The 15,041-nt window shown below is 32.0% G+C and overlaps 3 protein-coding genes across 4 annotated transcripts in view; 2 read left to right on the top strand and 1 right to left on the bottom strand.

The window, feature by feature from the left end:
• Positions 1 to 1,325: 1,325 nt before the first annotated feature.
• On the top strand, positions 1,326 to 11,545 carry Setx (probable helicase senataxin). 2 transcript variants are annotated; one of them, XR_016138935.1, is made up of 9 exons: positions 1,326 to 1,873; positions 2,774 to 2,890; positions 2,955 to 3,101; positions 3,186 to 3,387; positions 3,499 to 8,647; positions 8,776 to 8,986; positions 9,273 to 9,438; positions 11,063 to 11,233; positions 11,406 to 11,545. XR_016138935.1 is itself a non-coding variant. In XM_011649677.2 (7 exons), the coding sequence occupies exons 1-7, from the start codon at positions 1,805 to 1,807 to the stop codon at positions 9,396 to 9,398; spliced, it is 6,021 nt and encodes a 2,006-aa protein (XP_011647979.2). In that variant the 5' UTR covers positions 1,326 to 1,804; the 3' UTR covers positions 9,399 to 11,011. The 2 variants fall into 2 exon arrangements, 1 of the variants encoding a protein (XP_011647979.2); XM_011649677.2 differs by lacking the exons at positions 11,063 to 11,233; positions 11,406 to 11,545 and having other exon boundaries at positions 9,273 to 11,011.
• Positions 11,240 to 12,523, top strand: agt (O-6-alkylguanine-DNA alkyltransferase). The gene has a single exon (XM_011649655.2). It carries the CDS (start codon positions 11,346 to 11,348, stop codon positions 11,907 to 11,909), a length of 564 nt encoding a protein of 187 aa, XP_011647957.2. The 5' UTR covers positions 11,240 to 11,345; the 3' UTR covers positions 11,910 to 12,523.
• Positions 12,239 to 15,041, bottom strand: part of LOC105434107 (uncharacterized) — a 64,941-nt gene continuing 62,138 nt past the window's right edge. Inside the window, 1 exon segment of the mRNA XM_089075673.1 lies at positions 12,239 to 15,041. Within this exon segment, the coding sequence (XP_088931799.1) occupies positions 15,008 to 15,041 (34 nt within the window). The 3' untranslated portion in view covers positions 12,239 to 15,007.

Below are 15,041 nucleotides of genomic sequence, written 5' to 3' on the forward strand. Positions count from 1 at the left end.
TATTTTTTTATATGCTTCTTAAGAACATATTTCCCCTTTTTATTAATAATTCTTATATACATTTTTATATACTCTTAATATATATATATATATTCCCGATTTTTTATTACCAGAAAATTTATCAAAAAATGTTATTATTATAGGATATATCATCATTATCACGTGAAATTTGTGATTCATAACATTTATCGTCATTTCAAGAATTATTTTTAATATAGTAAACGACTGAAAAGAAGATAGTAATTCATCGATTTCAATTTTTCATTCTTTATGACAAAATGTGAGGCTTGGGGTCCTTCTTGAAATATATTGCACACGAAAATCCTATAGTATATGTAACATATATTATAGGATTTTCATATACGATATGTTTCAAGAATAGGACCTCTGTTCTTTATTACGCACTGTATTAAAAATTCCTTTCTCGCTTTTTCCAAACTTCAAACATATTTTGATTTTATTTTAAATCACAAGTGTACATTGGATTAGCTATAAAAACAGATCTAAAAGGCTGTTCTTCTAGCCGTTTCTCTTTCCTTTTTTTTTTTTTTCGTTTTTTTTTCACGTCGGTGCATAAAGTTCTGTCCAAAAAACTGGATACATATTATGGATGTTCAGAACGGGTTCCGATTGAAATTATTTAATTCTTTTTTCAGTTTTCTATTATCTTTTTTAGGAAAAACGAAATAATTCCGATCGAAATTTATTCCAAACAATTATATAATAATATGTATCCAGGTCTCTATATTATGCAAATTAGCGCTAGTTTCGACTGTGGAGTTTCCCGCCTTTCTTCAACTTTTGTACGCATGCGCAGAAAATTCAATCTCAGCAGTCAGCTTAATTCAAAAAGAAGAGAGAGTTGCGCGGGCCCCGTCAAATTCCTTCCAAAACTTATATTAAATTTTTATTCTCTATTCCTGTAATGGCTTTGTTCATAATATTTTATCTATCGTAACAATTTAAACAATTAAAAAGCTGCCGAGGGCAAATTCAGTGGAAAATTACGGCGAATTTCAGCAGAAAGGTTACAGATTTGACATAGAATGCAACTTACACAATGCTGCGTAATAAAGTATTGTGGAGAAAAAATTTGTCAACAAAATGTAAAGGAATTGACGATAAAGATCAAGCAAGCTTTTACATACACAATTTGACGCAGATTGGCAGCAGAAATCGAGCATAATCCGCGTTTGACCGTCTGCTTACGTCAGCTAACTCTGCCGTCAGCAAAATGCGAACTCTTCGTACAAATGCAGCGGCCAATTTATTAAAAATTTTCGATCGAATCCGTTGCCGATTTGCCGAAGTATTACGAACAGTTTGCTTACTACTGGTAATATTTACTTTCTCGTTTCTCGCTCATTCTGAAAGACCGCACCTGCCCGATCGCCGAAGTCCGCCCGCGAAACTTTGGCACTACGTGCCCCGCGCATATATCTACGTTACTACTACGTTTCGTCGCGTCTGCGCAGCGAGAAGCAGCGAGAGGCGGCCATGTGTTTGGGAAGTCTGCGTCGCTAAAAATGCCGCTTTTGAGGATCGATGTAAACAAAGCGACTAATAGGATTAATTGTACTCTAAACTGATAACTGATTTTTATCAACTAAATCTCGTATCGTGTGCCATGAGAAGTCACAGCTCGCCGAGAAGAGAGAGCGAGGGAACGTTCATAAGTTGTATCGAATTATTGTGTGATCTCGTTAAGGTTAACGCTAGATGAGCTTCCAGTGCCGCATATAAGAAAAAAACAAACAATAGGACAAACAGGACACTTTCTTGCATTCTTGAGTTCTCCGCGAAGATGAATTTCGCGATAGAAAGATTGCATGAGAAGGATAATAAGCGTATTATCTTCGAACACGATCGATCAGTAAGTAATTCCAGTGAATTGCCTTTAAAAACCTGATAAAACTTTAATTGTAGCATAATTGGCAATTAATCTGCTGATATGTATACAATGGGTTTTTTTTAACATGAATAGAATTATCTAATCTTCGTCGATCGACGAAGAAGTCCAAGAATAGGACGACAGATTACGTAGCTGGAAATCTTGTGCTGCAGTATGGATTGAATTAGTCATCGAGTAACCCTTTGATCTCGTTACTTTATGCAAGTTTCATTATATTCAAGGATTGAATAGAATTTATAAAACTATACACACACACACACACACACACACACATACACACACACACACACAAATTTATAAAAGTATAAGTTAGCATAAAATCTTGCCAAGTGATCTTTTTGTTTAGTCTAGATGATATACATATTGATTACTATTTAATAAAATTATATTTATTAATCTATTAAAATATTTCAGAATTTATTTTAGGTTTGTTTTCTATATTGTTATCTATATTGGGCTACATAAAAATTGCTATTTTGTTTTTGTCAAACTTTAAATATATATCCATTTTATTTTAAGTGTACACTGGTTCAACTATATAAAATAGATCATTTGAGATAGTATGTAAAATGTATCTGTCTTTTATAGCTGGTTTACACTTAATAGATGTATAAAGATGAAATAGATGTATAAAGTACTTGAAATAGATGTTGTATAAAGTTTGATAAAAGCGAGAAAGAAAGTTTTAATATAATTCAGTATAGAGATAAAGAATAGATGAAAAGGTGGAACTAAAAGAATTCAATTGATTGAATTGGATGTAAAAGAAAAATTTCTATGAAATTTGTTGAAATAAATTAATGTTATTATTTTTTAGAAATATAAATATATGTTACATTTAAATTTTGTTTTCTGTTTCAGTATACTTGTGGTAGAGGAAAAGAAAATGATATTTTGTGTCTCAGTCTTCTAGTATCTCGTAGGCATTGTATCTTTTTCTGTGATGCAAATGCAAATTTATATGTCACAGACTTACGGGTATGCATAACAAATGATTGTATCAATATTTGTAAATTAAATTATCTTTTTGATTTTTATTTAGAGTTCAAATGGTATTTTTGTCAATGGTGAGGCAAAAAGTTCCTATCAGATGATTAAACTATATGAGAATGATATCATTGGAATTGGCTGCCCAAATATTGATCCAAGTAATGAGACACTGTACAATTACAAAATTTGCCTCATTAAGGTAGAACATTTTCACAATATTTAATGCTTTTAGCAGACAGAAATTTAATACTTGTATCATTAAAACTGTCATGAAATTTTCTAGTCACCCATTGAAGATGAAGAACCTATTTTATCAAAAACAATTTTAAATAATAATACATTGCAAAGAACGTCTGTCTCTCCTGAAAATCGTGTTTTGGGAAACAAATGTGCATCTACTTCGGATCATGACTCGATATTACCAAATAAAAAGGCAAAAGTTTCATGTAGTAATGAGCATGGCTCTAATATTAATCTTTCAAAGAGTAAGTCTCGTTTTTTCGAATAATACATGAATGAGAAAAGGAATATTATATTTCTATAATAAACCAGATGTTTTAATAAATCTTTCTTGATAAATTAAATTTTTGTTATAGGAAATTCTGATTTATCTTGTAATAATCAGAGTTCATGCAAAAGCGTTAATACTAGTAATAATGTTGATAATTTAGTAAAAGTTAAATGTGATACTTCAGATATGAGTGAAGATGATATTGAAATAATTCACACATCGCTAGCGAAAGAAGTAAAGAAAGAAAATACTTGTAATCTTCAATCTGCAGAATGTTCAAACAAGAATAAGAGATCAGATTTTGAGGAGAAAACATTTGACGTTTGCTCTACTAATGATAGTAATGATGATAATACTAGTGACAGAGATAAAAGTAAAAATAATATAAGAAAAAAATCGGATAGCATTGATAAACAAAACGATGCATTAAATTTTACAGAGAGCTCAAATTTTGTACATACGAAAGATGGTCAAATTATTAAATATGAAGATGAATTGCAAATAACAGATGACGACGAAGAAGCACACATGGCTGCTGTTGAATGTGAAAAAACTCATGATGAAACACCGATTAAATTAAAGAGGATAAAACATGAACCGAAAACGCGATTCTCGGTCATTGATGTTGTCGATTTGAGTGACGATGAGGAAGGAGTATTCCCATATTCTCAGTTATTCGATATTAAATATGACGATAATACGGAAATTAAGACTGAGATTGAACAAGAGTGTGTCAACGATGATGATCAAAATATAGAGAAAATGGGCCTGTTGAATATGGATGATGAAGTCATCATTTTAACGGATAGTGAAGATGAGAGTAATCCATGGTTGGAACGATTATCTAGAAGTCAGTTACTTAACGAGAACATACAATCCACTTTGTGCGATACAATTGTAAAGAATGAGATCGATTTGGAAATCTGGGATGAAGTATCGAATATAGCACAGCCTGGGGTATCGCAAATTATTTCTCAAGTTTCTGACGATAAAACAACATTTTCTGAATCACGTATATTAATCGATACTACAAGTATCGATGATGAAATTAAAAACGAAAAAGATGATCGTGGTAATGATTTATCGATGACAAAAACGGTCTCGATGGATATAGATGAGATAGATCTTTCTAAAGAATATACTTTGAAAGATATTGACAAAAGCAAATGGAAAGCAGGTTCAAGGCAAGATATAACTCAAGCGGTCTCGGTGAATGAGCGATTAATAGACGAGGTCGCGCCTTTTAAAAAGTCTACTTCGAGAGATATTGATAACAAAAGCAAACAAAAAACAGGGACAAGGCAGGATATAGCTCAAACGGTCCCGATGGATGTAGACAAAGTCGTTCCTTCTAAAAAGTTTACTTCGAAAGATATTGACAAAAGCAAACAGAAAACAGATGCAAAACAAGGTATAGCTCAAGCAATCCCAATGGATGTAGACAAAGTCGTTTCTTCTAAAAAATCTACTTCGAGAGATATTGATGACAAAGGCAAACGGAAAATAGATATAAGGCAGGATATAGTTCAAGCGGTTCCGATGGATGTAGACGAGGTCAGTTCTTCTAAAAAATCTGCTTCAAAAGATATTGACAAAAGCAAACAGAGAACAGATGCAAAACAAGGTATAGTTCAAGCGGTCCCGATGGATGTGGACAAAGTTAGTTCTTCTAAAAAATCTACTTCGAAAGATATTGACAAAAGTAAACGGAGAACAGATGCAAAACAAATTATAGCTCAAGCGGTCCCAATGGATGTAGACAAAATCGTTCCTTCTAAAAAGTCTACTTCGAGGGATATCGATGACAAAAGCAAACGGAAAATAGATGCGAGGCAGGGTATAATTCAAGCGGTCTCAATGGATTTAGACGAGGTCGAACATTCTAAAGAATTTATTTCGGAAGATATTGATGACAAAAGCAAACGGAAAACAGAAGCAAGACAGTATATAATTCAAACCGCGTCGATGAATGTAGACGAAATCATTCCTTCTAAAAAGTCCATTTCGAGAGATATTGATGATAAAAACAAACGGAAAACAGAAGCAAGACAGGATATAGCTCAAAAATTAAATGAGCAAACACCATCTTTAGAAAGTGTGAAAGAAAAAATTACAAAGAAATCAACAGCCAAGAGATTGATTCCAGTAATAGAAGCACCGAATTTACCTGTAAGAAGAAGAAGCCGAATTGATCATAACAAAGACAAAGCAACAGAAGTACGTGATACTTCACGATCGAGATTAACGGAACAAGAAAACAAGATGTCGAATTTAAAAGATAAACTTAATGATGCCTTTTATGGTAAGGAACAGAAGCGTCACAAAAAGAGATCTAAATCGTATGACCGTCACTCATTGAGTGAAACAAAGTTTGGACCATCAATTTCTAAGGATGAGAAAAAGATTATAATCGAAAAGAGGAAGGAGAAATTGAAGGAGATTGCTGCAGAAAAGAAGATGCTGTCCGCCGCGGACAGTTCGAATGTTAAACAGGATCGCAGGATTGCTAAACCAAGAGCTAAAATGTCTTTAAAAAATCGTGGCGATTTTCTTGTTCCTGAGGAAGAACCAGAAACATCTAAATCGCTTCCAGATAAATCTGCAGAAGTGCCAAAATCAAATTCAAATCAGTCCAATAAGCAATCAACGGATAATGCTGATGTGACAAAATCCACAACTTCCAAAAGGAATACACATAAATCGCATGAGAAAACGCACATTTCTAAAGATACGGTGAGCAATATTGTCACATCACTACAACAGTCTTTACATTTAAATAATACGGATACTATACAAGCACCTACAAAGAATACACCGGATTTGAAAGCAAGCGATGACAATAAAAAGAAATATAGTAGTAGTAGTAATAGTAGTAAGAGTAGTATGCAAAAAAGAATCGAAAATAGTGATCCCATTGCAAAATCATCATCATCAGACTTGCACTCCATCGAACGGACACCTTCCCATTGCGAAACATCGCACGAGAATTTTCTTATTGTACAAAAAGAAAATCGTTCGCCGGGCAGTTTGAAATCGATACTCGAGAAACGCGAAAAATCGAGGGCGGAATCAAAAAAGAAAAAGAAAGTGTCCTTTTCAGATAAGATAGACGTACGGGAGTACGAAATCGATCAGAATAATAATTTCAAGAAATTAACATGGAAAGATGCACCCATACCCACAAATAAATTAGCAAAGGCACCCGCGGTGACTCCGCACGGAGCGGAGTCGACTCCGAAATTGGAAGAATTTCTACTGCGCATTTTTAAGTGGAAGCCCGTATGGCTCGAGGAGCAGCGCTATTTGAAGAATGTTGATCCACCGATAGTAGACGAGAACGAGCTTCAGCCCATGAAACTGTCCTACGATTCCTATAAACAGTATTACGAGGTCGCCATGCCTCTTCTACTACTTGAAATATGGTACACCATGACCAAGGATTTAGATACAGTCCAAAAGAAGTCCCGGCGTTGCACTATGATGTGTTCTGTGGTGCAGAATTCTATTACACGTACTCCGATACCGTCGACTGAACTATTCCTGACGACCCTGATGCTCGAGGTGCTAATCACGGAAGAGCAGTACAAGCAGGAGATACATCCCATTTTCGGGGATCTGGTGTATCTCGAATATGTAATACAAGAAAACGGTAAATTTAAATGTCACAGGATATTTGCGTACGTCACGAATTCACACACCATGATCATTACGAATTTTACTCATTACAATAGGGATTTAAGGAACTACGTCAAAAATCCATACGCTGTGATAACATATACTTTGTTAACGCGTCCCCTTGAGCATGACATTCTTGTAAATAGAATACATAGAGTTCGCGCGGTCACGTATCTACGTGCAAGTATTAGAATGGTTCAGGCATTGCAGTATCTTCCACAGTCGCCTTTGTTGGAACTAATTGTAAGTCCGAAGATTCAGAGCTATCAATTGCAATCGTCGAATGAACAGTACACGTCTTCCTCGCTGGTCACGAAAGAGAATTTAAATCTGAGACAATTAGAGGCCGTGTTTAAGGTGACCAACACTGTATTAAACAAAGAGGCTAAATTGTGCTTTATTCAAGGTCCGCCGGGAACGGGCAAGTCCAAAGTTATTGTAAATTTGGTAACTCAAATACTATATGGCGAGCAAAGGGACAACAACAAGTCTTTGAAAATTTTGGTTTGCGCACCGTCCAACGCTGCCATCGATGAAATTGTATTGAGACTTCTGAATGTCAGGTCCATCCTGAAACAAAAAAATCGCTTTAACATGGTACGCATTGGCCGATCGGAGTCCATGCATCCAACGGCGAAGAACATTTCCGTGTCGGAGCTGGCGAAACGTCATTTGGAGAGATTTGTCAGAAGGGAAAAAGAAGCTTTTTTAAATGGCGGCACGTTTATCGCCGAAGATCCGGCGGTTTTACGCTCGCATATCAATTCCTATCAAAACGAACTCAAGAATATCCAGGAAGAGAACGAAGAGAAGAAGAAGGAGCTTACGAATAAATTATTCGACACGTCAATAGAGTACGAGTTGTTCAAATACGGTAAACCGATAAGTCAGCTGAATTCGAAGGAGCGCAGCAAATCTCAGCGTCTCTCGGAAAACAGAATTCTTATGGGTGCTGATATAATTGCCTGTACCCTGTCATCTTGTTATACTCAGCAAATGGAGTCGATATTTGGCGGTCACAAGGACGGAATATCAGTGTGCATCGTTGACGAAGCGACGCAGAGCTGCGAGGCAGAAACTCTGATACCATTGATGCTGGGGGTAAATACGTTGGTCCTGGTGGGAGACCCAAATCAACTGCCCGCGACCATCCTGAGTCAGCGGGCGAAAAAGTTGGGATTGGATCAATCGATATTCTCGAGAATGCAAAACATCTTCGGATCTAAATCGAATAGTCCAATTATAATGTTGGATACGCAATACCGAATGGAATACGCTATCTCGTACTGGCCTAATAATTATTTTTATCAGGGAAAATTAAAAAATGCCACCGACTATCATGCAACATTTCCATTTCATTCCTATAGAGTGTTACATCATACCTTTAAGCAAAACGACGACAAATTTACCAACACCACCGAAGCAGAATTTGTAGCTAATATGATTTTTGCCATGTTTATGTTTGTTAAATGGGAAGAAACAGATAGCGCTATTTCTCTCGGAGTTCTGACGCCGTATAACAATCAAAAGACTCTTGTACAGAAGAAAATAAACGACAAGTAAGTTTTTGTATGTGAAAGCAAAAATTGTTTCTCCATTTGTGTAAGGCCTAAGTTATAAAAAAAAAAAAAAAAAAAAAAAAAAAAAAAAAAAAAAATCGCAAATTTAAGAGTCATATATTTTTCAGAGTATCCTCAGTACCGGATAGCATAAAGAAGAGAATTAATATTGAAGTTAATACGGTCGACGGTTTTCAAGGTCAAGAGCGAGATATTATAATAATGTCCTGCGTTAGAAGCAGTGGTATTGGATTTATGTCGGACAAGCAGAGACTCTGTGTGGCTCTTACAAGAGCTAAACACAGTTTAATATTATGTGGAAATTTTAATACTTTTATGGTAAGCATGATGATGAACTTTAATTGGTAATAGTTGTTATAAAAACAAGTGGAACTAAGGTAATTTCTTGACATTACCTAGATTAAGAAGTTTTTCTGTGACTTCCCGTTTGTCTACAAATGCATAGAGTGAGGATAGAATTTGAAGCCTGGTAGCACTGATTACTAATCAATCTTTCTAAGCTTTGAGTCACGCGTTACTTTAACAGCAGTTAAATTTAAACAATTTTATGTTACTATCTATACTTCTTTAGCTTCAATTAATTAATAAATTGTTTGTTTCGTAGAAGGATCCTATGTGGAAAGCATTGTTAGCCGATGCACGCGGTCGTGGCATTTTTTGCAATGTCGATGCCAATGCATCACCTGCCATCATTAGAAAATTTGTTGTTAGAAGAAAAAGTTATTCATAAAAGCTTTAGACTTAACATCATGAACAATTTCACTATCCATGTACGTTTTGTATATTTTGTAAATATCTAGGCTAAGTTTGACCATTTAAATACATTATTTTCAATGAAAAATGTATAATAATTCGAAAAACTGTTATATTTATATTCTTTTATACAGACAGTACTTTAGTAATTACCAATAATTGCATTAAAATTAAGTATTAATCATTGTTTGAATCTTACATTGTATAAACAAAGATTAATAATTATTATATTACTTTTTATATATTATTCGTTGTACTTTATTTTTAATTACATTTTTATAAGACATCTAGCTAGAAGCAGAAAATTTAACAACCATATATTTTTTAAATGAATTTGGAAATGACATTTTCTTATTTATTATACATTTTCATCTATTATCTTTAGTATTATATTTAAATTTTTGTTTCAAATTTATTGAACTATATCTCAAATTTATATTAATAGTTAATATTAATTAATAATAATTACATAAATGTTAACTCTTTGAGTGTATACGTTTTTCCGATATCCTTGCAGTGAATATATGGATATGTCAGATTTAGTGCCATTTTTTAATCTTAAAATATTAAAAAAAATATTCAACAATCTGAAAATATTCATGAAATATTTGTCTACATTATAATTGAAAATAAATATTTTATGGTTATTTGAAGAAACATTGTTTACTAAATATTTTATTTTTAATGAATTCCAATAGAAATGAAGAAAAAAATATAGATTTTTTTAAATTTGTAATTATTTTTCCTATACAGAAGAGAAAAAAATTCTTTTAAAGTTTTCACGTCGAAGATAAGTGTTCAAGAAAAAAATAGTCCAGATTGATATCTGCAAAAAAGTTGAATACAGGAGAGTAAAAATGACTAATTTTATAGTAGAAAAAATTGTTGACAAGGAATTAAAGATAAAATTATGTATAATTTATGAATATATTTAATAATAATCTACATATATTTATATCTATAGATATAAATATCTAAGTATAATAGAATTGATGTCTATATATAATCTAGATCTCTGTATATCTGATATATTTGACATTCTATTTTTTGACAATAACGAAATAGAAAACTTTTAAGGAGATGTTATTTTGATGAAAAATAATATTTTTCATGCATTAGCAAAATTGTTATTTATAGAAAGAGATTCGAGACGTCTGTACACGTAGATTTGAAATGTTCATGCGAAATTTTGTATGTTCAGCGGTATGGTGATCTTTCATAGCGATGCTTAGAGCCTTGAGTCTCCTCTATCACTTAACTTTTTTTTTAACGAAAAGGGCCAGACAGGTAGGTCTGCCAGTTTTACAATTATGAGCAAATATTATTTTAATCCAAATGCCGTAAATCCAGTTGCACTCGGAGAGTTAATATTAATAACTTCATGCATATACAATAGATTAACAGAATATTGTTGCAGATTAACAATTAATTATATCTTTAATCTTAATAATTATATCTATTAATTATATCTTTATCATTAAGTTCGTATTTTGTCAAATGATATATGCTACTATATTCTGATAACAAATTATCTTATATTTTCTGTTATTATTGTATAAATTTTGGAACATAAAATTGATTTTTAACGGATTTGATTATTCAACGAACAATTCTTATCTTATGTGCCTCTCGAAATCTTAGTTCCAGAAAACTGCTCTTTATTTAATCATTTATAATTCGAACGTTACCGTAAGGCTTTGTTAAGGAAAGATTGCTCGAAAGAGATGTATAAAAAAACCATTCGACTTGGAGATGAATAGATGAGTCTGCGCATGTGCCCAAAGCACCATCCCTTCTTTCATTTCATCAATGGTAAGCGAAGTCAGTCAGCTGATAGAAGTTGGCGTTCATCTTGTGAAATCTTTTGAAGTCATTTTTGACACTTGTTGATCCACATCTAATATTTCTCAATTACTTCGTAATTATGGTTGTATTTCAAAGTATAACGGTGGACGAATATAAAAACAATTACATGACATTCCAGTTGTTATATGCGTTTCATCAGACACCTTTTGGAAAATGTCTTGTCGCGATAACTGACACCGACGAAGACGTAGCGTACCTAGGGTTCGTCGACGATGATGAGGCAATGGCTCTTAGAGATCTGACGGCGAAATGGCCGTTGACTGTGGTATCGAAGGATACTGCAAACAAAACTGGGACTGTTATCGAGAAGATTTTTCATTCCAACGACCTTCATTCCGTTCACGTCCTCATGAAAGGTACGGCATTTCAAATCAAAGTTTGGAATTCTCTGATCAAGATCCCTGGAGGAACTGTCACCACGTACGAAGACGTCGCGCGGATGGTGGACTACAGTCCCAAAGCTGCGATAACGGTGGGAAATGCAATTTCCAGGAATTATATTGCCTACGTTGTGCCGTGCCACCGTGTGGCAGCGAAGACGCATACCCGGAATGCCAAGTATGCTTGGGGACTTGAAAGAAAGGAAGCTATCCTGAAATACGAAAGACAGCTGTTTGCGTGAAACAACAAATATATGTGTATACAATAAATATATTTATATATTTTTATATGTGAGATAATAAAACCATCACAATATGTGTAAATAAAATTAGTTTCGTGTATGGTCTTTTTAAATTTTGCACTTGCATTTGATTATATTCAGAGGACCATACCTTCTCCTTGTCAAGTATGCTTGTAAATACTTGAGAAACTATTCTGGAACACAAAAAATAACTGTTTATGTAAAATACTACTGTGTATATTTGTATAAGGTATGCGAGATGACAAAATCAATATTTGTATGTAAGTGTTTTTGTATTAATATTTGTATTCTTAAATTTTTTTCTAATAAAATTTGTACTCGCAAACTACATTCAATTTATAGTGATTTGATAGCTTTATAATTACGATTTTGATAACTCTTATAATTGCGTTTATGATTTATAATTATATTATGTGTATTTTTTTCTATTTTCTCTTTCTTTCTCTCTTCTCTTCTCTCTTTAATTAATTCAAAAAATTAGTATCTTAGTTTCCAGAATGTGAATAAGCAGTAAATTTTAAATATGTAAAATAATGTATTCAAAATAATGTATTCTTTCTTTTAATTTTAAATATTATATGGAGTGAACAGTATGCTTAAAGAGGATAAATGTTTATTTTTCTCACATACCTTGTAAAAGTACAAAATTCCTTTAGTATAGTTAGTATAGTAAAATACAATCATCATATCCTAAAATGTCTCACTTGATTCCAAATATTTTTTTAAAAACCATCAGTTATTGTCACTTATATTTATATAAAACTTTTTTACGACGGTTAGCTATATAATCTTATTAAATCGAATACTTTCATTATCGCTGTAAATGCAGGTAGAAGTAACAGAAAATTAAGTTATTATACATACACACACGCACACACATATTTCTTAATTAATATTTAGCGTATAACTTCTAATGATATCACGAATATATTGCTCAAATACAGCAATGCTTGCTTTTAATTCTTCTACAATACTCATTCGTAAATCTTATTCTAGGCATCTAAATTTACGTAACGCATTCCTTAAATACCTTATTGCTCACTTGATTCTTTTATACAATTGTACACCTTTAATTGAAGTTATAAACTCGCTGACATTTATATTAAATATAAATTAAATATAAATGTAAAATGTGCATTATAAAGACGTAAAAAATCAAATTTTTAATAATTCTAGATAAAAAAAGCATCTAAAGTAGCAATTATATTTTCTATACAAATCGTAAATATATATAAATATATACTTAAAAATGTCCATTGTTATCAATAATATGCACTAATAAATAATCGACGAGTTTACACATGTTATGTACACCTATTTTCATTTTTCGCATTAGTTTAAATATGAAAAGTTAATACCGTGTATAACACAATAATATACTCATATAAATTTTTTACTCATGTATTATATTTTTATATTATATAGAGATTTATATGTGTTAAACATAGTATTAACTTGCTTTCACATTTATATTATTATATTTTATATTATTAGACTGTGATATTTCTGTGAATTTAATCTATGTTTTAATTGTGCTGCAATTAAAGAACATCTTTATAAAACTTCTTTATACAAGTAAAAATTGCCCTCTGTCCTTATAGAAATTTAATAAATCTAATTTAATACTGGAAATTACTTATTTTGTATATTAAAAATATTGAATAACAATACTTTTAATACTCAAATGTAGTAATTAATTATTTTAATACTAAAAGGTAATAATTAATTATTTATTTGGGTATTAAAGTATTGGGTATTAAAGTATTATTATTCAATATTTTTAATATACAAAATAAGTAATTTCTAGTATTAAATTAGATTTTTGTAAGAGTGGTATTATGTTGTTTTGAATATTAGTATCTATTTTTATATGCCAACCTTTTCTTCATTATATGTAAATATTCTAAAATACATTTTAATTCTCAGAAATCAAAAATTAATACTTCCGCTCATGTTACTAACTTATTTTTCACTTTTACAGAGGGCTATCTTTTTTTTTATTTTCTTTGCAAAGTTTTACATCATTGATATGTATTTTTCGTGAAAATGCATCTTTTTATTGATTAAGAATATATATCTGCTATAATCATTTATCCTTAATAAATGAAAAAAAAGAAGCTAAAAAAGATTTAATCATATCGTATTAAAATAATAGCTTTATGTCAGTCTTATATAACTGTATAATTCATTTATCTTTCTATATCGAGCTATTTCCTTTTTTTATTATGGCGCATTTTCTGCTCTACGAACATTTGAGAGAAATTTTACTTGTATCACTATAAAAAATATCACTGTTTGGACTACTCTAAATAATACAAAGATATAAGGGATGCTTGACAGGTCCTATTTAATTTAAAGAAAGTTAACTATGAATGATCTCAAAATCCTATCTCATAGCATTTTTTAAAATAAAATTTATTATTAAAAAATTACTATATCAATAATTACTGTCCTTTTTAGAGTACTGTATCATGTTTTCATATTAATGTAATGTTGTTTCATAAGAAAATTATTATTTACGGCAGTGGCTCTTTGGATCTTCGTGAAAAGTCACGAGAAAATATCTATCTTACAAGGCAGTGCATACGACTGAGACCTAACTTGTAGCCTATCTTGCTCTGAAGTTAAATAAATAGCAACATTCATAGGGTATCATCGTAGGGATCAATCATCACAATTTCATCATCGGCGAAACAGTTCATAGTATAATTACAGCTCTTATCATTAAGTCTTAAATATCGATAAAAAATATTTCGCAGCTATGAAATTGTTCACTTTGTAAAATTCTATGTGCGTTCGACCGCTCGCTCGATGGAGCAGAACACATTTTTTTAATTTACAGTTTTATAAACAAGCAAGATCTCATAAAATGCAGTGTGGGCGGAGTGATGCGTGAGGTGGAAAAATACAATATACAATACACATACTTCCACATTCTTTACAGTATCGTTTCGCGTCTTCGCAATAAATTACTGGCTTACTTATCGTCGATTGTCTACCACACATAACAAAAATGCAGCAACGTGTATACTAATTTATTATATTCATTCACTATGGAGTTTGAAAAGACGGTATCATTATTCGAGCGTGTACGAAGAGGCTGTATAGAGA

Source organism: Pogonomyrmex barbatus, unplaced genomic scaffold (assembly GCF_055798465.1).
Source record: "Pogonomyrmex barbatus isolate J1 unplaced genomic scaffold, ASM5579846v1 scaffold19, whole genome shotgun sequence".
In the NCBI taxonomy this organism is placed as follows: domain Eukaryota; kingdom Metazoa; phylum Arthropoda; class Insecta; order Hymenoptera; family Formicidae; genus Pogonomyrmex; species Pogonomyrmex barbatus.